The sequence below is a fragment of the Arctopsyche grandis genome, chromosome 1 (assembly GCF_051622035.1).
Source record: "Arctopsyche grandis isolate Sample6627 chromosome 1, ASM5162203v2, whole genome shotgun sequence".
NCBI classification, from domain to species: domain Eukaryota; kingdom Metazoa; phylum Arthropoda; class Insecta; order Trichoptera; family Hydropsychidae; genus Arctopsyche; species Arctopsyche grandis.
In genome coordinates this window covers 17,320,951-17,347,296 of record NC_135355.1, presented here as the reverse complement: position 1 = coordinate 17,347,296, position 26,346 = coordinate 17,320,951, and the positions used below count along the sequence as shown (strand labels likewise).

The window sequence follows — 26,346 nt, the reverse complement described above, 5'->3', positions numbered from 1 at the left end:
ACAATGACATTGATGAGTTTATATGTGAGTTTTTTAGAAGGGTAAATATACCTCTTCACTTTCAAACACATGACAGATCATCTTCGGAGTTCGATTAACTTTAGGTGGATCATCTAGTTCGTGCGGTACGAAACGCCTCCTCGCCATCAAAACTACCAAGTCGCCGATATCGGCAATATAAGATATGGTGCGCAATGCGTGGTCCATCATTATTTCTTTTAAGTCCGTATTGAGCACCATAATCTTTTCAGTCGAAATAAACAAATCTACTTCAGTACTAGGTTGCGATTCACCTTCGGGAGCCTGAAAATACACGAATTGAACTTAAAAAAAATTGATTTAGTCAGATTAAAATGCAACTTCATTCATAAAAATTCATGAATATTGTTTAATAAATTTAATGCAATAATTTTAAATCAGTAATGCAAGTCCAGTTAGTACTCGAGGGCACATTATTATTTTTGATTAAATTTTTATTTAAAAATTTTCAATAAATTCAAAGGCAACGATGTAACTTTAAAATTCAGGAATTCTACAAAATAAAAAAAAAATCGCTAAAAATCAATTCAAACAATTATCTAGCAAAACAAACTCACCAATGCCTACAGGATCCATGGGAGCACAAAGAAAGAAGAAAATGAAATGCACAAAGTTTCAATTCAAATGCAAGTGAAAGATATACATACACATATTTAGATATACGTATAGAAATATATACAATTAAAGTATGTTGTGTATGTAGTAACTAAAAATGGAATGGAACAATCCAACTGATATATTTGAATTCTAATCCAACCATTCTCGTTTCATTTTTTGGTCATATTTAAATATGTAGCATGCACAATGAATAACACATCGGCCTTGACTGAATAAAATATAAAATTACAGCCGACGAAAAAGATTTTTTGATACGAACCTACACATTCAATCCTTTAAAAGTATATACTATGTACAATTAAAATGTAATTGCATTTGTTTAATGTAAATTCTGATTTTAATGTAATGTATACTGAAAATTTACATAAAAATAAAATAAAAAAACAAAATTTACGTATTGGAGCCATTAAGTAATCGTTGGATTGGTATTTAATTGGTTTTATGGCATAACTATACAAGCAGACCTTTATTTTGGTGACGGCCTCTTCGACCATATTCTTTTTTAGTCTCTTGCGGCGGCGTCGGCCGCTGCCTTCCTCGTCCACCTCCACAGAGCCCAAGAAAGCAAGACGGAATACGGTTCCAGTGGGACCAGACGAATGGGAGATTGGAGGAGCTGATGACACTTCTCCATTTCCCATTTCTTCACCAGCGCCGGTACCGCACTGTCCATATACCCCATCATAAGCAGACGACACCGTGTTGTGTATCAGGTGCTGATTGGTTGCCTGAACGCATGCGTTTGTATCCTATAAACCACAAAACGTGCCACTCTCACTTCTACCTTGCCAAAGCAAAAAATGTCAGTCTCTCTTTTCAATGCTTCGTTTGATAATGGACAACCGGTGATTACAATAAATTAAGTGTTACTTTCTCTAAGTGTATGTATATATATAATATAATATATACCAACAGCAACCGAGAGAAGAGTCAGCCTTTGTGAATCGGTAATGAATACAAGCATCAGCATGCTGCCCATTCTCAGCATGCAACTATTGTATATAAGATAGCGGTTGCAATAAAAGTTAACGTATGAATGAATAATATTTCGTGTTAATATATTTTTTTACGTGAAATGCATAAGTATCAAAAAAAAATCAATGAAAAGTGTAAGCGTGTGAATGCAACTTATATATAATATAACGAAAGCAGTCAATCGATACACTTTTTGACATGCAGTGCAAAACAAAAGATGATGACAAAAATAAGCTGCACAAAATTATAATGTAGTATTAAATTGCAAAACAAAATAGTATAATATATGCAAGGGGTGAAAAAGCATAGTAGATGACAGCAGAAAGGGTAAGAGAGTGAGAGACAAACATTCCGGAGGATATTGTGAGGTTGCTTCAATGGCTAGACAGCAGGCAGGTGTCAGGCAACCAATCAGAACCGCACCGCTGGTCTGCAGACCAAAGGTAGAGGCTCTGTGAAGGGGTGAGGGGGACACTGAAACAAAATTCTAGTGCAAAGTACTCTACACTGATATAATAATATATACGTATATAGGTATATATGTATAATATAACTTCATATATTACATAAGTACGAGAAAACTTGCAAACATAATTGAAGGAATCCGATTCACATAGACCGAAAATATTTTGAATATATGTACATATAATATGTTCACCATCAATGCAAGCAGTCATCTAAAATATATCCAATTTTCTCTCTAGATCTAATAATAATAGATATTTCTAATCTAGATCTACCATAACATCGTGCATATCAATGCACCAGTTCTTATAAATTCTAATCAAATTACGATTATTATATTTCAAGACCTTAAAGGGTTGAAAAATTAAAATAATGATACAAATTAATGGGGAATTAAAAAAAAAAATAATCTCATTAGGCTCTCTATAAGATTAACATTCGGGTTCTTTTAACTAATAATAAATATTAATGAAATTGCTTCCATTTATATTTCAATTTGTAGCAAATGCTACAACGTCATATTAATTTCATCTTCAATACATTCTAAAACAATCCATTTGCCAAAATTCACCTTAAGTTAAGTTACATGTTTAGAAAATCGTTTAATATCATTTGTTGTTCGTATTTAAACGATTTGATTAATATTGTTTTTTTGTTAGGAAAAAAGTACAATGTGTAACAAAATGATGTATGAAAAATAAAACAAACATTAGGATCAAACAGTATGCAGTGATATTACTCACAAAAAAAGCGATAAAACATAAACAGAATCCCAATATTAAATTTCAATATATACCAACACCATAGATAATAATAAATGTCGATATTGCTCATTCCATACGTTGACTAATTTCATAGTTGATTTATGTTGAACTTTTTACATAATATGTCAATATTGAAAGTATCTTTGTATCTATGTATGTATGTATTATATGTACATGTGTATGTATGTATATCAGACATGTTAAATTCACCAGGAAGGTGACTTCAACTTAGAATTTTTTTTATACAATTTTTTTATACAATAAGGTTTTTTATGTACAATATACACTTAATTACAAACATACAGTAAACTCTAGATTATCCGGTTTGCGGATTATCTGTGCTTGAAAAATATTAATTAATTTAATTTTTTTCTTATCTGATTATGAGGCGCACCGATTGATTGTAAACACGCGTGTTATTTGAAAAAAATTATGTCACACAGAAATGTTTTTCGTTTCCATTTAAATATCTTTTACTATTGCGTTGATCTTTCACTCGCTTTTGATCAGCGAAGAAGTAACAAGTGCGTATATTCAGGGTAGATTCTTTCGTAACATACGTATGTTTAATTATTTTCAATTGCTGATGAATTTTGAGAATAATTGCAAAGAGAAAATTTGCAACCCGATCAAATCTATAATGCAGATGAAACAGGCCTGTAATGGAAGTGCTTGCCGACAAAAAACGCTGGCTTCAATTTTGACAAAAGCCTGCTCCTAGATATAAATCGTCCAAAGAAAGGATAACTGTCATGTGTTGCGGAAACGTATCAGAACTCATGAAATGAAACTTTTGATGATTAGGAAAGCAAAGAAACCTCGATCTTTTAAGGGATCTGAAATGAAAAATCTTCCCGTCGATTATTATAGTCAGAAAGGGGCATGGATGGACGGGGAGATTTTTGAAAATTGGTTCAAAAAGAAATGGGTTTCAGAGGTGCAAGATTTAAAAAAAATAAGGGATTACCATAGAAAGCAGTATTTTTATTTGATAATGCTACTCATCCGAACGAAAGTATATTGAAAACAAACGATAGACTTATGGTTACAAAATTTTTGCTCCCTGATGCGACATCTTTGATTCACATTAGGGATATAACCCCCTTGTACCAGGGGGTTATATCATCAATGAAACGTCTTTATCGTCAAAGTCTTCTGAAAACTCTTGTCGAGGAAGATGACAAACTAATCAATTTCTGAAAAAAAATGACGATATTGGATGCTATACACGGAATAACACAATCTTGGTCAAAAGTAAAAAGCCAGTAACACTTGTTCGATCATGGAGAAAGATTCTTCTTGACATTGAAACAGTTTTAGTAGATTCTGAAGAGAAAGAAGCAAATGATATATCTGAAATATGTGGATTTTTGGAAAATTTAAAATGTTTTGGAAACATGGATAAGGAAAACATCGAGGAGTGACTCAATCATGATTTAAGTGATCCGGGTTTTAAACGCATGGATGATACAGATATCGTTTCTCTTGTTTCTCAAGAGGAAGAAAATGAGTTTGACACTGTGCAAGTGAAGAAGATACCAGCGGTTACATTAATCATAAAACGGTACAACAGTAGTACTAATTACTAACAGCCACTTATCTGCTTAACTATGAGCGTTTTTCTTAATAAATAATGAGTATTAAAATTATGAAACAAAAATTTGTGTTGTAAATATGATATTATATTCGAAACCAAGTCAAAATTTGATGATTTGGATTATCCGTGCCCTTCCTCCCCAGCATTAGCCCAGATAATCGAGAGTGTACTGTATATAAAATTCACATCAAATTAAGGAAATTTTATAATTGGGACAATGGGTTTCCAGAAACTTCAGATATTTAACAATGGGTTTCTGGAAACCCAATGGGTGACAGCACTGAATTATAGGTACTATGTATATTGTAATACGTTTACTTAAATGTCGAAAGCTCAGTAGTTTGGAATTATTCAGTGATCAAAAGGAGTTTGACCTGCATGATGTATGTATGTATATATGTACATAGATCCACATAAAGTATTCATACATACCAATTATACACATTGTAGTTTCGTGTTAGATTTGTAATGACATTGGAGTGATTTGTGTGAATATAGTGTAATATATGAATTAACACCAGTCAATTTATTAACAGTGTAGATTTATTGAAATGTGCGTGATCATGTGTGTTAAAATTAGTGGTGTAGGTATTCAAAAATAGAAGAAAATATCTGACCTTGATTCGACTTACTGCTTCTTCAGCCTGCAGCATGCGAGTTGCTTTTGTCGGTTGTCCTTCACATACAAGTTGTGTTGAGCCAAGATATCGCGCTCTGAATAACACTCCTTCTATTAACACTGAAGGATTTTGAAGAACTGTAAACAAACATTGAAACTATTAAAGCTTTCAATAACGGGGTAAAATAATCGAAAAATAAACTACATTGAAAGCAATGACAATGGAGTATGATTCAAGAATTTAAACTCCAAGATGAAATATCGGCATTCAATTTAATAAATCAGAGCTTTGCAGCCTATTCTCACCCACGGCACACTTAGTTTTCCCAGAATTCCAAAAGTTAATATGTGATATGTATAAAAAAGTTCACATACATATAAAAATTAGCCTACCATCACAATCGTATTGCAGTGCATTCGTGTACCATGGCACTACGGTTGGGGAGCACTGATATAAATGATTGAATTTAAGAAATTTCTTTGATTTTTACAATTAAAATAGCTTAAACAATGGTCTTTTTTTTATAAAGGCTTGGTTCACAGATATTGTATGTTCATTTTTGAATTGTATGTAAGTTTATAGATGCTGGAATAATTTACGTTTATCCTTTCAATTAATTAATTAACTAATTAATTTCAGGTAATTTATGTACACATATGTATGTTGAATTTTATTGGCAAAATTAACGATACAACCGGCTCTTATATTTTTTGAAAAAGAAAATTCTACATATATCGTGAAGTCTTCACAAAATTATTTTTGAGAATATTACAGCAATATGTACAGACATATTATATGCATATGTAGAGGTGTTTTAGATTAAAAAATTAACATTTTTAGTATGGAGCGCTTTATGAAGATGTAAAAGCATGATTTTATACTTTTGATCATAAACTCACCAATAAAAACACCCCAAAGCGGTGGATATAAACAAAGAAAATAGTAATTAAGTATTAAATTAAATTAAAAAAAAATAATACAACTATTACAAATATGTAGGTGACAGAAATTACCTTCTTTATTTTTTCCTTTCTTTTTGCTGTCTTTATCCTGCAATACAAAAATTTGATTATTTCGGTGAAACGGCATCTAAACATGCTATTTAAGCGAAATGCAGCATAACAGACAAAATAAGTGAAGAAATAAAGCGCCAATATCATCAATATATAATGTATATGCGCCTTCATTCGCCAAAAATATTACCGTGAAAATGGTTCAAAAGTCGCAAAAATAAATGTGGTTGGTTTCAATAGTCCCCGCTGTATGGCACGTTTTAGGTCGACAAATTTATATGGAAGGACCTACATATTTATACATTCTATATCAATGGCCAATATACAAAATATTATTTAGCAAAGAAATTAAATACATTGAAATTTTCATTTTCAATTCGTGAATGAAGTTAGTCATTTGAAATTCCATTAAATATTTTTAACAAATTGATATTACTATACGAAATCAAATTACATCAACGTTGGAAGAAATCACTTTCAAATTTTCCAAATCCAAAATTTTTATGTTAAGCTAATATTATTAAGTGTTATAAGGTTTGCCATTTAATCAAATATTTATATATGTATGTATATATTATATTATATATATTAACCCATATTTATTTTTATTATTCATGTAAATTTAATGTATAAAATATATTATAATATACATATGAACATTTTGAAAAGCTTAATGAATTCTATTGATGATTTATAACTATAAATTAAAATATCGTAGAAATGAATGAGTGAAATAAAGCATTTCATAAAATAATGCATGCAATTAAAATTGTACAACTATTTCATAAATATGAATGAAAATTATACATATCCATTGAAGGTTATAATTTCCACAACTAAACTAAAGCATGTTCCATGCATTGATAATAAGTAGTGTACAAAAATATACAATGTTTTTTAATCTAATAATTTAAAAACATGAAATAAACAAATGCATAAATTCAAAATAAAAAATAAATCATGCTCGATTCAAATGTTTTTCACGGGCATTATATGTTAGCAACCATTTAAATTTCAAATATAAATATGCATTTTTATAAATCTAAAGATTTAGAATGCACTAGGCTGACACAAAATATAAAGAAAGGAAAAATATAAACTCAATACATAGTTCAGTTTAATGACTGTTAAGAATTTTGGTGATATTCCATATTAATTTTCGTACTAAAATTTTTAAGTCAAAGAAAGTCGGTGCTATTGCAAAAAAAGGAATCGTAGTTCAACCAACAATATATTTGATGAAAAATATGATAAAAAACAATCTACAATATTTGATATTGATAATTTGAATAAATAAAAAATCTCAACTATAAAAATATCGTCTTAATAGTGCAAACTTTTTTAAAATTGTTTATTCCATAACAATACAAAATGCAATAAATGATGAGTGTTCAATAGTTAATACTTCGTGACGAGGTCAGGTTTTACCTTCTTATGTTTGATATCGGTGGCGGGTGTGTCGGTGATCTCTGGCCGCTCCCCAGGCGAGGGAGTGGAAGGGGGTGAGGCTGGGGCAGGAGGGGGTGCAGGCGGGGTTGGGGGGTGAGAGGGGGCTGTATTTGCCGCTGACATCGTTTGCGACTTGCCCTTCCTCCACCCCTACAACATCAACACAATACGAGAACTAAACCTTGTCCTCAATGACAGTCTTATGTTAGACACATGACGGCAGTTAAGGATTCATCGAAAACTAATAATTGCTCAAATCGTCTTTAATATTGCGACAAGAAGTGTCAACTAGATGATTACATTTGTCATAATGTTTTTGATAGTGCACGCAAAGTAAATTGTGACTAAGCACAAACTGATAACTAATTGTAAATAAAATCTACAATTTTAATACACATTTTTCGTCATAGCTAAAGTTTCATATGTAACCTAGCCTAACAAGAAATTCACATTAAAAATTTGGAGATAAATGAATTTTTCAGATGAATTATAAATTAACATGGAAACAATCAGTCTCCAAATTTTCAACATGAAACACAAATAGATTATTATAACATACATTTACCTATACCTATGTAAAATGGGTGTTATGAGCTGTGTATATCTATATATAATATTTTTCTCAGTTGTAAAGCGACATATATAGCAAATAATAACTTCTGAAGCAGCGTTTATATAGTCCGTTTTGTTGGAATACTGTGTTAAAGGTATGTGTTGGCAATCAGAAACAAAGAGAAGTAGCACCACACCCAAAAGAATCAAGAAAATAAAATTATGTGCGTAACAACATCTGTAGAAGAGATTGGTCCGCACCCACATAGACATGCATTTAAACGTATGACCAAATAATAATAAAACAAGAAATGAAAATAAACAATGTAAATATGTAGTGATAAGCGGTATATACCTTTTCGTCATAGAAACCTTGATCATCAGTTCTCTGTTGGCCCAGTAGCCTATCAGTTTCCAAATCTGTGTCAGCCTCATCTTTAATTTATAGGTTTTTAAATAAGTTTTAAAATCAAGCGATCGCTCAAAAGATTAAGTGAAAATATAAATAATTACCGTCATCGCCACTTGCCGGTTTACGTTCAGTTGATTCAACACTTTCTCTCGAGGTGTCTCGTCTTCTGAAAAAAAGTAGTAATCAAATATATAAAATTGTTAAATACAACATTAAATTAAATTGATAAATACACAATTATATATGTATGCATTTTACGTGAATTTACTCGAAACAACCATTGTCATGATGTTTCACTGATTTAAATATAAAAACCGCGTATCACGTTTAAGCAATGTGGTTTAGTACTCAGATAATAATATTTTATATTTAGCATGAAGAATATGATAAAAATGTATTTGCTGTATGACAATTTAGCACGGATGTTTTTTGGCTAAAAAATATTTACTAAAAAAAGGATTCGCATTATTATATTTGAAATTTAGTAAAAGAATAATATCATTATTCTTTTACTAAATCTTAATATACATTTATTCAATAAATCCCCCCCCCACACACACATCTCGTATTGTCTTTATAACAATATGCATATGTATGTATCAGAGCCGCGCCTAAGAGTTCAGCCGCCTGTGTGCATACATAAATCGGCCGCTCTTTAATTTAATCAGCTTTTGTATAAATCATATTAATTCGAGTTATGCATGTGAGTAGTGCAAAAATCTTACCTTGTGAGGAATAAAGTTTTGAAAATTTTAATCACAATAAAAATTAACCAGAAAAACAGACAAGAAAACCAAAACGTTTAGTTCTGAACAGGACCAGACGAAAAGAGAGACTGAACATTATCAAGTTCATTCATGAAAATATAGTGTTTTTATCCCCAATCCCGCATCTAAAACAGTGTTATTTCGATGACCAACCAATACTCAACATCCTTTAAGAAATACTGACAGTCGCAAAGATAATAGAACATAAAAGACCTAGCTCCTATCCTGTTATTTCTCCGAATTATAGTTCGGGTGTGTTACAAGTTGTAACTTGCAACAGCAATCCACAAGTATACAACAAGACAACCTAAATGTATTTAAAAAAGTACGATGTCTTGTTTCGTATTTTTTTAAGGAATATAATTTTTTCGACTCATTTCTTTCGGCCGCCTGTGAGCGTTGCACACATCTCTACATATGGTAGGCGCGGCCCTAGTAAGTATGTACATATATAATATAATAGTATACCTCGGTAGCCATAAAGTGGGTGGGGTTGGTTCAGGAGCACGAACTGATGCAGGTGGAAGGGCACGAGCTCTTCGCAATGCCAAGCGAATATCTCTAAGAGCAGCAGCACAAGCCGGCGCTTCATTTCCTATCATTCCCACACTAATGCCTCCGCGATGAGCTTCTGGTGCTGGGGGAGGTGGTGCCATAGACCATCTACTAGCTAAAATAAAATCTTAATGAATACGCAAAAAAATATATACAAAAATAAAACTAATAAAATTCTTTGCAATCATAGATTCGGTTAAACTGACCAAGTGGATCGAGGTTATTTAAATCGACGTCTGAAAGAGCCGGCACATCTGATTTTACTCCATTTTCGACGATAATTTGAGGTTTCGACACCTTAAAAAAATTATATTCAAGTTTATACATATAAACTAATCATAATCTGCTAATGAAAACAAAAAACGGAATTCTATAAAGAAACCTGATCTTCTGTAGATTCTGTTGCATGGGTCAATGGGGGAGGAGCTGATACGATGGAAGGCGCTGGAGCTGGAGGTGGAGGTGCACGCGAATTGTTGTCAACATCAGAAGCATGACCACTGCTAAGTCCATCTTCAAGTACGGGCATGCATGGCACAACACGTATTGAGTTACAGTTATTATTAGCACCTAAAAATAATATCAGGTTACATAATGTATTCAATTTAAAACAAAGATAAACTGTCGTGTTATAAGTTTACCTATTTCATTTTCCATAAGCATCAATGATACTTCACTATCGAGATCGCCACAATTTGAATCGCAATCCGTAGTTTCAGGTGACAGAGTGAAACGATGAGGTGGTTGCTGAGTGGGTACTCCAATGGTTCCCTGCACTGTTCCACCCATACCACCACCTCGTCTTTCTCTCGAACCTGAACCACTCGATCCTGTCCCAACTGATAATTCTACTAAATTAACTTCTGGTTCATATGGATCACAATCTTGCTGCATGGATAAAATTTTAAACATCAAACAAAAGGTAAAGAAACATTATTCCATATTAACGTTTTCAAATATTAACCTGTAAGCCTAAAAAATTTGTATGGTTGTGACGAGTTTGAGGTGAATCTTGCATAGTATGAGCGGGGACACGTGGTTTAGCAAGGCGTTGCCCTACATACCAACTTCCAGCATTTCGAGAGTCTGCTCTCTCATCCCCATCTTCTATATCACCATCTTCAGGTTCACCGACATCACCATCGCCCAAAATTATATCATCATCAGTTCGCTTTTGGTGACGGCGAAGTTCGTAATCTAAATCCTGTTCATATAATAAATTATAAATGTTAATATTATCTTAAAAATATAAATATTATAACTCCATACCTATGCATATATTTTATTGTAGCTACATAATTTACCTGAAAATCATTTATATCGTCAAGAGTACCAGTATCATGGTCTATATCATTAGATTTTGGACACTTAAAAAATTCTTCTAAGACTTTCCTAGTTTCAGAAAATTCATATAAATAATCGAAAGTCATAGATGATGGTGCAAGACATGGTGGAGCTGCAAGTGGCGGTGATGGACTACTACCAGATAAAACTCGCTGCAAAGGAAAAATATAAATGAGAAAATATCTCTTGAGAATACAAAATTATCCTAAAAATAATCTAGATACCTGAGGAAATCCTGGTCTTGGTGGGCCATATCTTCTAGGTGACTCAGCATATTCAGCTATCGGTACACCTCCGATTACTCTTGCAACTCTAGCGCCATTTCCTACATCATTCTCTTGAACACCGTTGCCAAGTCCACCATCATGCTCCTCACTACTACAACTGCCGTCGCTCGTTTCATCGCTGTGATCTTCCATCGGAGACGATTTTCCCGTATTTCCGTTGTTATTGTGTACAGGAATTATTGGATCGACGCTATTTTCGACAGTGACTGTTCTTTGAATGCCATTGTCTATGTCGGGTTCACTATTTTCTAAGTCAAGTCTTAAACCTGGGGACACAGAATTCATTATCACTGAAAATAAAAACCACTCATTCTGTAAATGAATGTTTTAATATAATAAAAAACATAGCATTTACTAGTTTTAAAGGGAACTATGATATACACATTTTAACATTGTTAACAAAAACAAGTGGCAATTATAACAATTTATTTTTAGCACACGTACAATCACAAGTATTTCGAACACTAGAATAACTTTACATATAAAATTGGTCGGTTCAATGAATTTGTGAAACCTTTTTGATATGATACAAGAGCAGATACAGTAAGATTTATGTCATACTTTGCCAACTGTCACCGATGTCATCGAAAACAACCAATTCTCCTCCAGCTGTTACGGCAATGGGGCTTCCTTTTGACCCTTGCACTTCATCTGGAGGTGTAAGAGGAGGTGGAGATTCTATTGGAGGTGGAGACGGCGATGGTTGTATTGGAATAGTTGTAGATATTTTTTTATCACGAGTAGGGGGAGAGTGCTGTACAGGAAAACTGGATGGCAGTAGGGCTGGAGAAACAGTATCTCTTGAATCTCTGCGATGATTCAAATTGGTCTGAAAACAAAGCATTAAACACAAATCAATAAATAAAAAAATAAACATGTAAAACTAATTGATGACATGAAAATGAAAAACGATTAACCTCATTTATATAAATACTATCATATGTATCTTTGTCGCCCCGATGCTTCGCTCCTCTTTGGTGGATAGAGCGTTGATTGATTCCAGCATGTCGACCTTTCCGTATTGCTTTAGTTCTACTCTGTGAGTAAATCTCACGACCTCCGGCAATTTCAATTATCCTGAAAAATGAGATCATATTTTAGGATTTACCAACTTTCTTTGTATGGTAGATATTTTTGTTATTATTTCGATTTCATTATTAAAATAATTACACTTTCATATTGCATTACTTTTTTATTGATGAGATTATTGTATACACATACATGAATGATGAATATTTTGTTTCAAATTTTGTGCATTACATTATAAACATGCAATATAAATAAAAACACAAATAATATAATAACTTCACGTATTCTATTTAATATATGTATTTTGTTTTAGTAAAAAATAATTCGGAATTCAATGTCACACATCAATAAACTATATAAATATGTATAACATATTCAATATGAGCACCAATGATCATATGTATGTTTTTTTTTTCAATGCATCGACGATGCAATTTAAGTATGTAAGTGATTGATAGTTTAAAGTAAAATTTCGTTTCTGAATGTATAATTGAATTATAAACTATGTATATAAAAATGGAAAAAAAAGAAAATCAAACACGTTCAGTTGTGCAAGCCTTTCATTCCTTCTTAGTTCTCACCCCATAACTCTGAATATAATATCATTGTCGGTAATAGTCATAAACCATTGTACAAGAGTCCCAAGGGTGAAATACCAAAGGACATGTTTTACAGTTTGGTAAAACGTGTTCAGCATTAAAACTAACGCAAACAGTGTAGATTCTATAACATAATTCAATCATTTAATTTATGTGGCTTTTCAGTGACAAATTATGTATGATAAAAACCATTCAACTCACCAGAGGTGACTATATTACGTTAGTTACATTAATAACTTAACTTAAATGTGTATTTCATTTGAAAATTGAAATTCAATAATATTAATTGATTTTTACCGAAGCATGCATTTGAAAATATGTATATAAAATTGTATATGTATATTTTAAAAGGATAATATTTTTGGCACGGCTGTAAAATAAATTACACGACAAATGTCAAAACGAAATTTAATGTCAAATTAACATCTCTAAAATAGCTCGCACAAGAGAATCGGCGTTCGCGCGGAAAATCAAACGACAAACGGGTTGCCAGTAACAAAAATAAAATTTGACATTTTAGTGAAATCATAACCAGTTACATTTTCACTGGGTAATCGTAATATCTTAACAGACAACATTTATTTATTTAAGGGTTAGGTTAAGTTAGGGTTGGCCCTATTCATTTAACATTAGATTGTTTATTTTTGTCAAATTTTATTTTTGTTACTGGCAACCCATTTGACCTTTGATTTGCCGGGCGAAAGCCGAATCTGTCGTGCAAGCTATTTTAGAGAGGGGCATTATTTTTATTTTCCGGGCCGATAAATGGTACCCTATTTTAAATAAGCAACTTTATTTAATGAAACTATTATTAATCATTTTTTTTTATGAATTTAAATAGTATCTTTAAATAATGATACAAATAAATAACTGAAAAAATTAATATCTGATAAGATATCCAGTGCTTTTTATAAATAAATTATAATATGTGTAATAATAAAAACTACACATATGTATATACAGTTTAAAATAAATGAATACTGTGTAATTATGTAAGTATAAGTATACATATGTACATTGTGCGCGATTGATATTGCAGATTTTGATTTACATATATATACAAGATATTATATAACATGCTCTATAGTACATACATATCATGACAGTGTAATGAATCATCTAAATTACAATATTCAATTACATTCACAGTACATGGGCTATTAATTAGCTACAGATTTTCCTAACAGGCCTGTACAATACCTTCATGCACATACACAAATGTAGCTAAACTTCGAATCCAACATACATATGTATGTATGATAAATTTCGACGATCACATTCGATGTAGAATCTAACAAGTGCAATGATCCATGAATGCTTAGTTTTTTTATTATTTTTGTATGGGATGTACCTCGAGTCCCTCAGCTTGTAGCAGCCCTGCTTCGAATTGAGGATAATGACCTGATCCGAATCGCAGTTGCCCTGGCGGCGATCCTCCTCAGAGGGCGGAGTCCCCTCGTCGGTGCCCTGCCACCTGCCCATCATCCACAATTACTTGCAAACTCACTAGACACGTGTGCAAAAATTTCATTTCATTTTCATTCGGCGAATTGCGCATCCGCGACGAAAATGTAAGCAAATCGCAATGAGAATTTTCACGGAATTCGTAAAATTTTCTACGAGGCTTTATGTACGGTGAAAGAATGAAACTACAGTAAAAGACGAGCAAGCACGTTCGTATACAATGGAACACTTTTTGGTATTGAAAAACTTTGACTGTGATAAAAATATATACATATGTATACATATTTTTCGAAACTACACTACACGTTGAAAGGAAAGGCGCGTGAACTGTTTTGTAAGCTTTATTGTAAAAATTATAGCTACATTAAGTTATGAGCTTTCTTTTGGTTTCAAATCAAATCAATGTAGGTAAATTTATCTATGTACCTACATATGTATGTACATCTATGTAAAAAAATACTGGAAAATTGGATTTTGACGTTTCATATTTGAAGCATAACGCTTTCTATATAATACCTATGTACATATATCCATAAATGTACATATGTATATGTACGCATGTCACTTAAGTTTGATATAACTCATAAATATATGTATTGTAATGGTCTACATCACGGCATCGAAAGGTCGAAAAATCGAAAAAGCAAAGATCGAAAATCGAAAGATCTTAAGTCGAAAGATCAAAAATAATGTATGCATGGTAAACGGTACTATGTATATATATAATATATATATATATATATATATATATATATATATATATATATATATATATATATATAAGTGGCATGCGGTGAAATTATCTCTCTTTTTGTCGTACAGCCTTGATTAATGTGCGCGGGCAGAATACGTGATGAAAAGCCTGTTCCTCTTGTTTCTGTTGTATCCTGCTCGCGCAAATTAAGTGAGGATGTACGTCGGGGGGAGAGAGACTTTTACCGTACGCCACTGATATGTATACTAACCGTCTTTTCTATGTATTCATGGTAAACGAACATTTTCGATGCGGTGACGGTCACCGTTATTGTAATGTATGTCACACATCATTTTGGGGTAGGGATTTACCCCCTCCCCATCCACTTAGAGGCGAAAAACCTAAAAGGATTGTCGACCTCTATAAATATTTAACGAGAAGTGAAGAACCGAGTTCGAGTTACGAATCTACATATACACACTTTGAAGAATAGACTAGGGCGTGGAATTCGCTTTAATTTTCATCGAAACAAAAAAGTACAATCGAGTAATTTCGTGGCACTAATTGAAAATTCGCCGTGCACGGTCGATTAATTCTGAAAAGTTTTCCAAAAGCGCCACCCCTCCCCTCCCCCTCCATTTTAGACCAAGTTTAAACAATTTCTGTTTTTTACAACCCCCACCTTCCCCCTCACCGAAAAGTGCTTGTAAAATATATTATAGCTCGTTTTCAGATTACGCGCAGTATTTCGATTAAGAGCCCAATCGAGTGGATATTTTCGCTCTATCGAAACGAATCGCCGCTAATACGACCGGGTGAAAAAGGAATCGGGTCGATTTTAGATCAAAAGACCAAACACAGAATGCGGAAAATTGAATATATTTATTCTCAGACCGATACACGCTCCCTTTCGCTCGAACTGAGAGGAGACGAAAATTGACTTTTCCCCAACAATGAGGCGGTCGGTCATGTCAATTAGGGAAAGTTTGATGAAAATACTAACTCGACGGTGAATCGAGTTAATTGCTTTCGAAGATGCGACTTCCAGAAAGCGAACTGTGTGCCTTCAAGGATAAAACGAAAAACACCGCCCGACTAAGGCTAAAACTTTTCCCAACCACTCACAGAAGAGTGGTTAAAAACAATTAAAAGAGATGTTCGATAAAATGTCGTAGTTTTCCATTGCTATATTTAGAAATACGTATAGACATTAGAATACATACGCAATTACTAACTGTGGCACGCAGCCAAATCAGAATAGACAAAAAAAGACAATAGAATATTACCCTCGTTGTCTCGCAAGGCTATCTGTATAATTTATTCCAAATAAAATAAAACGTTTGTCTGTCACAAAACTCGTGAGCTGAAAGTAGCTCCAAATTCGTACGGTTAAACACAGGGGCGTGACCGACCTCAACAACCCCTACAGTGGAATAGAAGGGTAGGAGGAGGGAAAGGTTCAAGGGTTCTCATAATTTAGCATTGTTTCAACACACTATTTCAACGCGTAGTTAGCGTTAAAACACTGCTAATTTAGCAATACAAGTCCATTGTTGTCAAATTAACCGGTCGAGAATAACTACGATAATTCAATCGTATTAATTACGTAAGCGAGATGTTTCATATCAGGACATACATATAAATAAATAAATAAATATATTGTACAAGCATATGTATACTTGGTTGTTGGATGCACATACACATGTATGTAGGTATTGATTGAATTCGTTTTGATTTCGATTTAAATATGTATATGGCCACTCCTAGCAGTAGCATTTTTATTCATATGGAGAGTATGTGGTGCTTTTCATACAGGGAGATGTTGCCACTGGATACGTCAGTAGCAATATTTCTGAGATGAATTACGTTTTATTTATAAAAGTAAAAATAAATTATCAAATAAACACCCTGATTTCATCATTTCAATGTTATAAGAAAGTTCATTAAAATTTTGTTAAATTATTTTTTAGCACCTCCACGTCTTAACTTTTTAAAATTTTAATTAGTACTTTCATATGTTTTTATTTTTGTCATTAAAATTTTAGTAAAAAAAACCATAGATAAATTAAAAATTGAACACAATGATGACTTTCAATCGAAATATTTAAATTGTAGGTAACATGAACAAAATACAATACGACAAAAATTCAAATGTCTTTAAGAGCTTTTCGCTAATTAAATATAAATAGATTACCTATGTATCTATATATGTATTTTAATTATCACAGACTCAAAATATGTACATATATATTAATTTTTTCATACTAGTAATTATTTACCATTGAAATTTTAACTACAGGAATTGTTAGGTTTTTACTAGATCTCTAAAATGGACTCACGAGCTAAAAACGGTTTAAAAAAAATCACAATCAAATAGATCAGGGTTGTCTATGCCACGGATGTGATTTTAGTTAAAAACGCGAAAAATTAAAATAATGATTTAAATCAAACGTGTTAGAAATCGTATCACTAAATCGATAAATTGTAGGATTCGTAATTTTCAGGTGTTTTATAATTTATTTTATTTGTATATAATACTTGAGCACCCAGTTCGCGTCGTTCAATAATGGCGTATTCTCTTGAAAAGTCGACAGTTGTCATTTGATTTTCGAGCCAAGAAAAGTTTTGTTTGGTGATTTTCCGCACAAAGCAATTTCGCACACGTCACTAAAATCTCGATCATGGATCATCTGGCACCCGAAAATTTCATCCATCGAGAGCTACCCACGCGAACTATCATACAAACGAGAGCTTGAGTTGCCAGATATTCCGTATACGCGATTTCCATGGAAACGATTGTCGTGTGCGAGATTGCACTGTGCGAAATAGTCCGTTTACCATAAACGACAGTTCGTTTCGACGCATCGATAAGTAAACACTGTTTAAAGCGCTAAACAAGTTTCGTTGGCCTGTACCACAAATTGAATCCTAATATTAATTTAGAATAAATATATTTCACTTCATTAAAAAATGTATATTTTGCGTCATCCCGGGAACGATCCAGAGCTATGACACGAGTCATAAGAATTTTAAAGGTCTGGGTATTCAGAAACACTAATGGTATTAACCAGAGTCGAAATCCAACGTACCGCCTCTGGCTACCACGAACGTCATACCCAGACCCTGTAAGCAGGGTTACCAGATTTCCAAAATCACAGGTTGGGACATTCACTATTAGGAACGATAAAAAAAAGAAGTTTAAGAATTAATGAAGAAATTAAGAAAAAAATATTTTTAATTAAATTATAATGTATTTATTTATGGCTTGGCATTTAGATTGTGAGCATTACATTTTAACAACAATGAAGAAGATGGAACTAGTTTTTGAAAAATACATTCATTAATACATAGACATCTTTTGTTTATTTTATATTATTGCAAGATATATTGGAGAGTCTAAGCACACCTTTACAAAACTCGAAATCCTCGGCGGTAGTTATCTAGGGTTTGTTTGGATTAGCTACAATTTTTATATCTGCTTTCTATTGGATTTCTAAATAATTTTAGTTGAAAATTTTGGCGAAATTTTCAGCGTGGCGGGCATTCAATAGAAAAGACGTCAGCACTCAAAGGGTTAAGGACAAGATTTTAATGGATTGAAATGTGTTACTTTTGAAATTTGCCATTTCTATTTACGTATATATGTAAGTCTGGATTTTCAGTGGCAATGCGGGACTCGGGATTTGTCTGTTAAACTCGTGAAGGTCTCTCTCAAATAAGGTCATCTGGCAACCCTGCCTACAAGAGACTTGTACGTACATCAGAAGTGTGAAGATCACTTCATACCCAGTGCTACCACACCCCTGTTAAAAGCTTACAATATGCAGTATGCGGCAAGTTTTCAGCGGGTGAGTGGGTGGCAATCGTGAATGTGAGATGTTGGTGTGTGTACCTGTCGTCGTGTCGTCTAGTGTTGTTGAGGTTGTGATCAGAGCGTGGCCGACACTTGGGGAAGAGCCTCGTAATGTGCTCGGCCGTGGAAGGCCCGCGCGGCGCCTCCTCCGCCGCGCCACTCGCCATGCTCACCGACACACCATCTGCAACACACAGAATATATATGCTGAAGGTGTTGCGAGCATGAACACTAGTGTAGGTGAGGCTGTCGCGTCTACTCTTAGATACGCTACCAGGCCCAAGCCTATGATTAAGAGCAGGGCCACACCGTGCAACTTTGTCGGCCGACTAGTTGCGCGATACGAAAAAATGTATGGAAATGTGAGCGACAAAGAAGTTGACGGGTGTGGCATGTCCCATCTAACTGCATGTATTGGTCCGGTCGCCCTCAACCAAGTCGCTCGCAAGTCGCACGGTGTGGCCCGGCCCTAAGCCCAGTCATGTGAGATCGGGTACTGAGATCCCGGTAACGAAATTGGGCGACAATTATTTAGGTGACGGTCATCTGGGCGACGGAAACTTTTGGGAAATGTTTAGTATTATTGACAATGATGAAAATTCATTTGTTTCTAATTTTTAAATAATAAATAAAAACTACTATACGAGGTACCAGTTAGTCACAATGCAGTATTCGACGCTCTACAAACACAGGGAGTGCCAGAACTCTATGTCGGGCTGTAATATACATATGTACATACAAGAACGCTACAGTTCCGCTAAAATTTTTTTCAGATACAGATAGATTTAGCATGGGAAAAGGAGTAAGACAAGGAGACACCATCTTGCTCAAGTTATTTAATGCGGTACTTGAGGGAGTTTTCAGGAACTTTTAGGAATGTGACAGAGCAGGAGTAAAAATCAACGATCGCTTCTTGACTTACATATCTTCGGTTCGCAGACGATATATAATAGTTTTAATTGTTCACGATCCAGCTGACTTGCTTCACAGCTGGATAGAGAAAGTAGGAAATTAGGATTAAAAATTAACGTAGATGAGACCAAACTAATGTTCAATAGTTATTGCATGCCTGATAGTATTTCATTAGATGATAAACCGGTAGAAGAAGTAAATAATTACTTATATTTAGATCAAATATGTAATTCGCATGTCCAGGAGTAAAGAAGAAAAAATAAAGAGACGTATGAAATTAGGATGGAGTGCATTTGGACGAATGAATGCGGCTTTAAATCAAAAATTCCACTTTGCCTCAAGAAAAAGCTTTTCGATCAATGTGCTTTGCCAGTGATGACGTATGGATGTGAAACTCGGACATTGAACGTCAAGTTGCTACATAAGTTCAATGCACTGAAAGAATAATGGAACGTTGTATGCTTGGCATAACGAGGAAAGACAGGAAACGGAATACGTGGGTGAGAAGTATGACAAGAGTAGTGAAGAGATTGAAATGGCAATGGGCGGGCTACGTGGCTACAAGAATGGACGAAAGGACAAAATAAATGCTAGAATGGTACCCGAGAGAATGCAAAAGGGTAAAAGGAATACCGCAGGGAAGATGGGTGGACGAAATTAGGAAAATGAGTGGTGTGCGATGGATGAGAGCTGCCCAAAACAGAGACGAGCGGAAACGTGATGGAGAGGTTTTCATCTAGCAGTGGATATAGATGATGATGATAATGATACGAGATATGTACCTAGTTTAAATATATAGTTGATAAATGTGTTTCTACGATCGATTATTTTTTAAAAAATCCTCATCTTTGGGAAGATTTGGATGTATTTATTTTAAAATAGCGTTCCACCGCTGATTTATTTTTCGCATTTTAAACTGATTTTTGTAAACCATGATATAGATTAGGGGAGAGGAAAAGCGGCCAAAATAAAAAATATTTGCACACAATAGGTTGAACTTCTAGGTCTGACAAGACCTGGTTTTTCAGGGTTTTTTTCTTAGCTTATCTGGTACAATCATATCATCACTGGTCGTGTACGAGCACTACGGAATCAAAAATCTGTCCCCCAAGATCATGTATCGTGAGGCTTTTTCTTCTTTAAACGCCTCAATTACTCAGGGTGGTGTTTTAAAATATAAAAATTAAAAGTTTTTTTTATAATTCACATTCTATTAACTTTTATTTTCGTTGAGTGTTGTGTCCGTTGACATTCAATACAAACGAGACCAGTGTGCTCTGATAGAATGTGAAAACATTATTAAAACTGAATTTAAGAACTAAATATATCTCATACGTGAAATTATTACCATTGCGTTTTAAGAATGCATTTCCAAACGTTCCAAAGATACATGCTTAAGCCGACCGATATTAAAAATTATTATTCGCCTGAATGATTTTTAAAGGTTTGATTTATAAAAGGTGTACAATTCAATTAAAATGTAAATCAATGTTGAAAAATTGATAAGGCACGTGTTCACCTGCAGACAGATTTTAATGGAGATGCGACCCGTTATAAAAAGCAAAAAACGACCGTAAAAAAATAGAAAAAAAAAAATTCAGCTCGCGCACGTTTTCCAATAGTGATTTGTTTTTCGAAGACTATTATATGAAACGTTGCAAATTTTCAAACCTACATACAATACATACCTGTATATGAAAATTTAAATGGAGATGGTCCAATTCGTAAAACTGTATCCGTTCGTGATAAAAAAATCAGTCGTTTTAATTGAAGTTCAAAATATTTGTGCTAAGTAAAGCTTAGGGGCAAGTTGAGAGCTTTTTGCTCACGTGAAAAATTAATGCTACCGAGGGTTAATGGGTTGGATGGTGTGCAAATTGGTTTACGCCCTCGGAAAAATCTATCGCGCGTTTACCAAGACGCTCGAGCTACCAGCATTTTGTGCAAAAAATATCGTTGATTTTTCCATGTTAAATATTTGAAGGGGCCAAGAGCGAATTTTCGACGACACAGCATTTACTAAAATCTATATAGGATTCGCTATGAAAGCAATCGTTACGATTGGAGGAGGCTGTGTACATATGTACATACATAGATAGATACATGGAGACTGGAACTCATCGAATAAGGGGAGGTGGGCAAAGCAAACGGCAAACACGAACGAAATTAATTGATAACGTTGACGACGGGAAATAATTTTGGAAACGCGCGTGACGAAAAAGCGATATTTGGGAGAAAAAATGCTGGGGAAAATATTGGGACACAATTCGAAAGATCTCGTTTGCGACACTCCAGAGTTTATTTACACGATGGGTGATCGTTCTCTCACAAAATTCGAGCCATAATTTAGAACGTCGAAATGCTAAAGTAACACCGCTGCGTGTCTCTGTCGTCTAAAAGTTTTCCGACTCTTCGAAGTTCAAGTGGAAAATGTATGAAATTACAATGTAAATTTTACGGGGAAACTTTGCGTCGTAATAAAGATTTAGATTGGCGCACGTGAGTAACTCAATTGAAATTGAGTATAATCTCTCACAATGAAATAATTCATACAAAAAAGTAAGAATTGACAAGTGCAATTCTACTATGATTTAAGATTGTATTTAATACATATGTACAATAAATATATATGTAAAATTAAAAGTGAAGTGAAGTGTTTGAACACTAATCGTCTTATGATTGGCTAACCACTTATTAAATTATAACATGAAATATTAAGATATACATAATTAAGGCGACTATACGTCCCGTTTTGGCCAGGAAAGTCACGTTTTTACGTGATTTTTGTTCATCCCGTCGTTTTCGTATTATTATTGATTTGCCCCGCGTTATCCATCCACTGATAAACAGAAGAATTATTCTACAAGAAACGTTTAAAAATTTTGTTACATGTTTCTGAAAAAATAAATCACTTTGTGCTATTATTTTCTTCATAACTAAGTGTCCCGTTTGAGTCCTGGGAAATACGGTCACTCTAAATATAATATATGGACATAGTATCAGACGTGATTCATTATTGATTTGTTAAACAAATTATGTGAAAATATGTACATACTTACTACGTACTGTCACTACAAGCAGTAAATATTTATTAGCCAAGGTTTTTTTTATTATTTTTTATACATACATACATATGTATATTGTATTTACCAGGAAGGCTTAATAGGTAAACCCCAATGCGCTTTCCTGGCTAATTATAAACATTAATAAACAATTTATTGAGCAATTTAACAGAGCATCATAGAGACATACGGATAAATTTGACAAACATTTTTGCAGTATTTTATAAATCAGAAAATTCGAGAAAAATAGAAGAAAGTTGCCAATGAAATCAGAAAAATTGACAAACTCTAAATAGGAAACAATCGACCTGATTGAACCCGTGAACCTTTATTTGAAAGCATTAAACGATATATGCCACTGGTTATAATAATAATCTTCTCTTGCCAAATTCACATATTTTAACCATATATAAAATTTTTTACCAAGAATCACTATGATCTACATATTTATTATTACACATCACATATTACAATATATTGCTGTCGGTTCCCTCATCACTGAGGATCGTGACTATGATGTGCGGTCAACCAGCTGCCTCCATTCAGTTCTAAATTCGGCCAGGCGAAGACTTGCTACCGTGGAAGCGCCCGTCGCTGCAGATACTTGGTCAGTCCAGCGTGCGGGGGATCTGCCTCTGGCTCTTCTGCCTTCGACGCTACCAACCACAACCAACCGCTCCAGGCTCTCCTCACCTCTTCGTGCAATGTGGCCGAAGAACTGCAATATACGTTTCAGGCATATTGTTGACAATCTATCCTTGATTTTCAATTCTTCAAGAATAGACACATTCGTGCGTTTGTCGGTCCAAGGCACGCGCAGTAGCCGTCTCCAGGACCACATCTCGAAGGCATCGATTCTCCGTCTATCCGCCGCCTTCATGGTCCACGTCTCGACACCATAAAGGCAGACAGAAAAAACGAGACTCTTCACGAGACGGATTTTGACAGCAGTTGTAATGGCTCTATTCTTCCAAATCTTCGTTAGTTGTGACATTGCCGATTTTGCTAATGTAATCCGGCGCCGTATTTCCAATTCGCTGCCGCCGTTGTTAGATATGAGTGACCCCAGATAGACAAAATTATCAACCACATCTATACCGTTTAAAGCTGAGTTGTTGTTTTGCAGCTGTTGGTGACGGTCAATTATCATAATTTTTGTTTTGGGGCGGTTTATCTGGAGGCCAAGCACATTACTCTCTGTCTCAACACGACGGATCAGTTCGGCCATTTCTTCATGATTATTAGCTATGAGCGTTGTGTCATCCGCATACCGAAGATTGGATAGTTTTTTTCCACCAATGGACACTCCACCCTTCCAACCATCCAGTGCTCTACGCATTATATACTCTCCATATATATTAAATAGGTCTGGAGATAATATACACCCTTGCCTTACTCCACGTTGTACTCGAAAATTTGTCGAGTTTAGCGAATTGATTCGAACTACTGCATTGTTATCATTATACAAGTTATGTATTATCTTTACAAGATGCATGGGGACTCCCATGTCCAGTAGAACTTTCCACAGATAGTCCCAGTTCACAAAGTCAAAAGCTTTTTTATAGTCTATAAAACAAAGAACGGCTGGAGTTTGAAACTCCCGACATTTTTCAATGAGTTGACGTATATTCAGTATTTGTTCCCTCGTCCCTTTGCCTTTTACAAACCCTGCTTGTTCGTTCGGTATTTGCCATCCAAGGTAACTGCTCAAACGATCTTTAATTATATACAGCAATACTTTACTAGAGTGCGATATTAAGGCTAAGGTCCTGTAATTCTCGCATTTTTTTGTAGATCCTTTCTTGTGTAAGGGAATGAATATTGAATTGACCCAATCTTTCGGCCATACTCCGTTTACCCAGATCTTGTTGCACATATTACATAGCGCCTTTATCGCAGTTTCACCAAGCTCTTTCAGAAGTTCAGCTTGTATACCATCGCTGCCAGGAGACTTTTTACATTTCAGTTTCTTTATGGCATTTACAACTTCAGATGTCAAGATGTCAGGCTCCCTGACATCATCAATTAGGGAAACAATTGAGGTCGACGAACTACCACTGTACAATTCCGAACAGTATTCTTTCCATCGGTTGAGTATCACATCAATATCTGTAAGCGTGTTTCCAAATTGATCATCTATTGTCCAAGTTTTGGGTGAAAATTTTTGAGTGACGATTTTTACTTTGTGAAAAATATCCCTTGCCTGATTCTTTAATGCGTGTTTTTCTATCTCCTCACATATGTCATTTATATATTTAGCTTTATCCCGCCTACAACTCCTTTGAATATCTTTATGTAATATTGCATACCTTTCAAGATATTCTGTCGATGTTATGCCAGTTTGTTTAAGTCTTTTACGTTCTTTTATCTTAACCCAAGTTGAATCAGAGATAAAAGACTTACGATGTTCATTTTGCGGTGTTTGATGTTTTCTGGCATACCGAATTATGAGATCTTTAAAAATTTTCCAAGACTCTTCTACATCTACATTAGGATTTATTTGGAATTCTGCATCTTTTTCTCTGATTACATTGCCAAAATTAATTACATCATCATTGGTGAGTTTAATTGCTTTATTTTGATGTCTTTTAATCATTTTCAATTTCAGTCGAAATTTAGCAACAAGTAAGTTATGGTCCGATCCGCAATCTGCACCTGGATATGTTTTGACGTTATGTATCGATGATTTCCATCTAGAATTTATTAATACATAATCGATTTGGTTGCGGTGACGATCCCCAGGAGATATCCAAGTGTACAATCGCCTAGGATGATGTTGAAACCAAGTATTCATAATGGACATTTTATTTTCAATGCAGAAACTTATAAGTTTCTCTCCTCTCTCATTTTGAATACCCAATCCATATTTACCTACTATGTTATCAATGTTGCTATTATTACCGACTTTGGCATTAAAATCACCAAGAATGATGGTCATTTCTTTGTTTGAGATATTTGACAATGTATCGAGTAGTGAAGCATAGAACGCATTTATTTTAATATCTTCGGCATCTGCAGTAGGAGCATATATTTGAAGGATGTTTAGTTTATACGGATGCGTGTTGAGTTTTAAGTGTATAAGTCTGTCACTTATGGGGTTGTAGCCAATTAGTGCACTGGTTAATTTAGATGCTAAGATCACCGCGACACCGCTATGTGACGAATCTTGGTTACCAGAAAAATATATCGTATTTCCATTTGAAGTTTTATAATGGCCGTTGTTCTTCCAGTGCGTTTCCGAGATTCCGAGTATATCTAGCCCATGACTGTACATCT

General features: G+C 34.2%; 1 protein-coding gene across 30 annotated transcripts in view; it reads right to left on the bottom strand.

Annotated features, from left to right (window-relative positions):
- LOC143911524 (uncharacterized) overlaps nucleotides 1-26,346 on the bottom strand; it is a 126,770-nt gene that overhangs the window by 3,150 nt on the left and 97,274 nt on the right. The window contains exons 3-19 of one of the 30 annotated variants that reach the window (XM_077430428.1): nucleotides 19,136-19,280; nucleotides 12,375-12,534; nucleotides 12,019-12,286; nucleotides 11,395-11,723; nucleotides 11,131-11,322; nucleotides 10,791-11,030; nucleotides 10,468-10,714; nucleotides 10,209-10,396; nucleotides 10,033-10,123; nucleotides 9,740-9,953; nucleotides 8,606-8,670; nucleotides 8,448-8,527; nucleotides 7,520-7,690; nucleotides 6,092-6,128; nucleotides 5,076-5,197; nucleotides 1,122-1,406; nucleotides 52-303 (exon numbers count right to left, since the gene is read on the bottom strand). In XM_077430428.1, the coding sequence (XP_077286554.1) occupies nucleotides 52-303; nucleotides 1,122-1,406; nucleotides 5,076-5,197; nucleotides 6,092-6,128; nucleotides 7,520-7,690; nucleotides 8,448-8,527; nucleotides 8,606-8,670; nucleotides 9,740-9,953; nucleotides 10,033-10,123; nucleotides 10,209-10,396; nucleotides 10,468-10,714; nucleotides 10,791-11,030; nucleotides 11,131-11,322; nucleotides 11,395-11,723; nucleotides 12,019-12,286; nucleotides 12,375-12,534; nucleotides 19,136-19,263 (3,069 nt within the window). In that variant the 5' untranslated portion in view covers nucleotides 19,264-19,280. Of the gene's footprint in view, nucleotides 1-51; nucleotides 304-1,121; nucleotides 1,407-5,075; nucleotides 5,216-6,091; nucleotides 6,129-7,519; nucleotides 7,691-8,447; nucleotides 8,528-8,605; nucleotides 8,671-9,739; nucleotides 9,954-10,032; nucleotides 10,124-10,208; nucleotides 10,397-10,467; nucleotides 10,715-10,790; nucleotides 11,031-11,130; nucleotides 11,323-11,394; nucleotides 11,724-12,018; nucleotides 12,287-12,374; nucleotides 12,535-14,436; nucleotides 14,592-19,135; nucleotides 19,281-26,346 lie in introns of all 30 variants that reach the window. The other 29 variants (XM_077430421.1, XM_077430438.1, XM_077430536.1 and 26 more) reach the window with 29 other exon arrangements.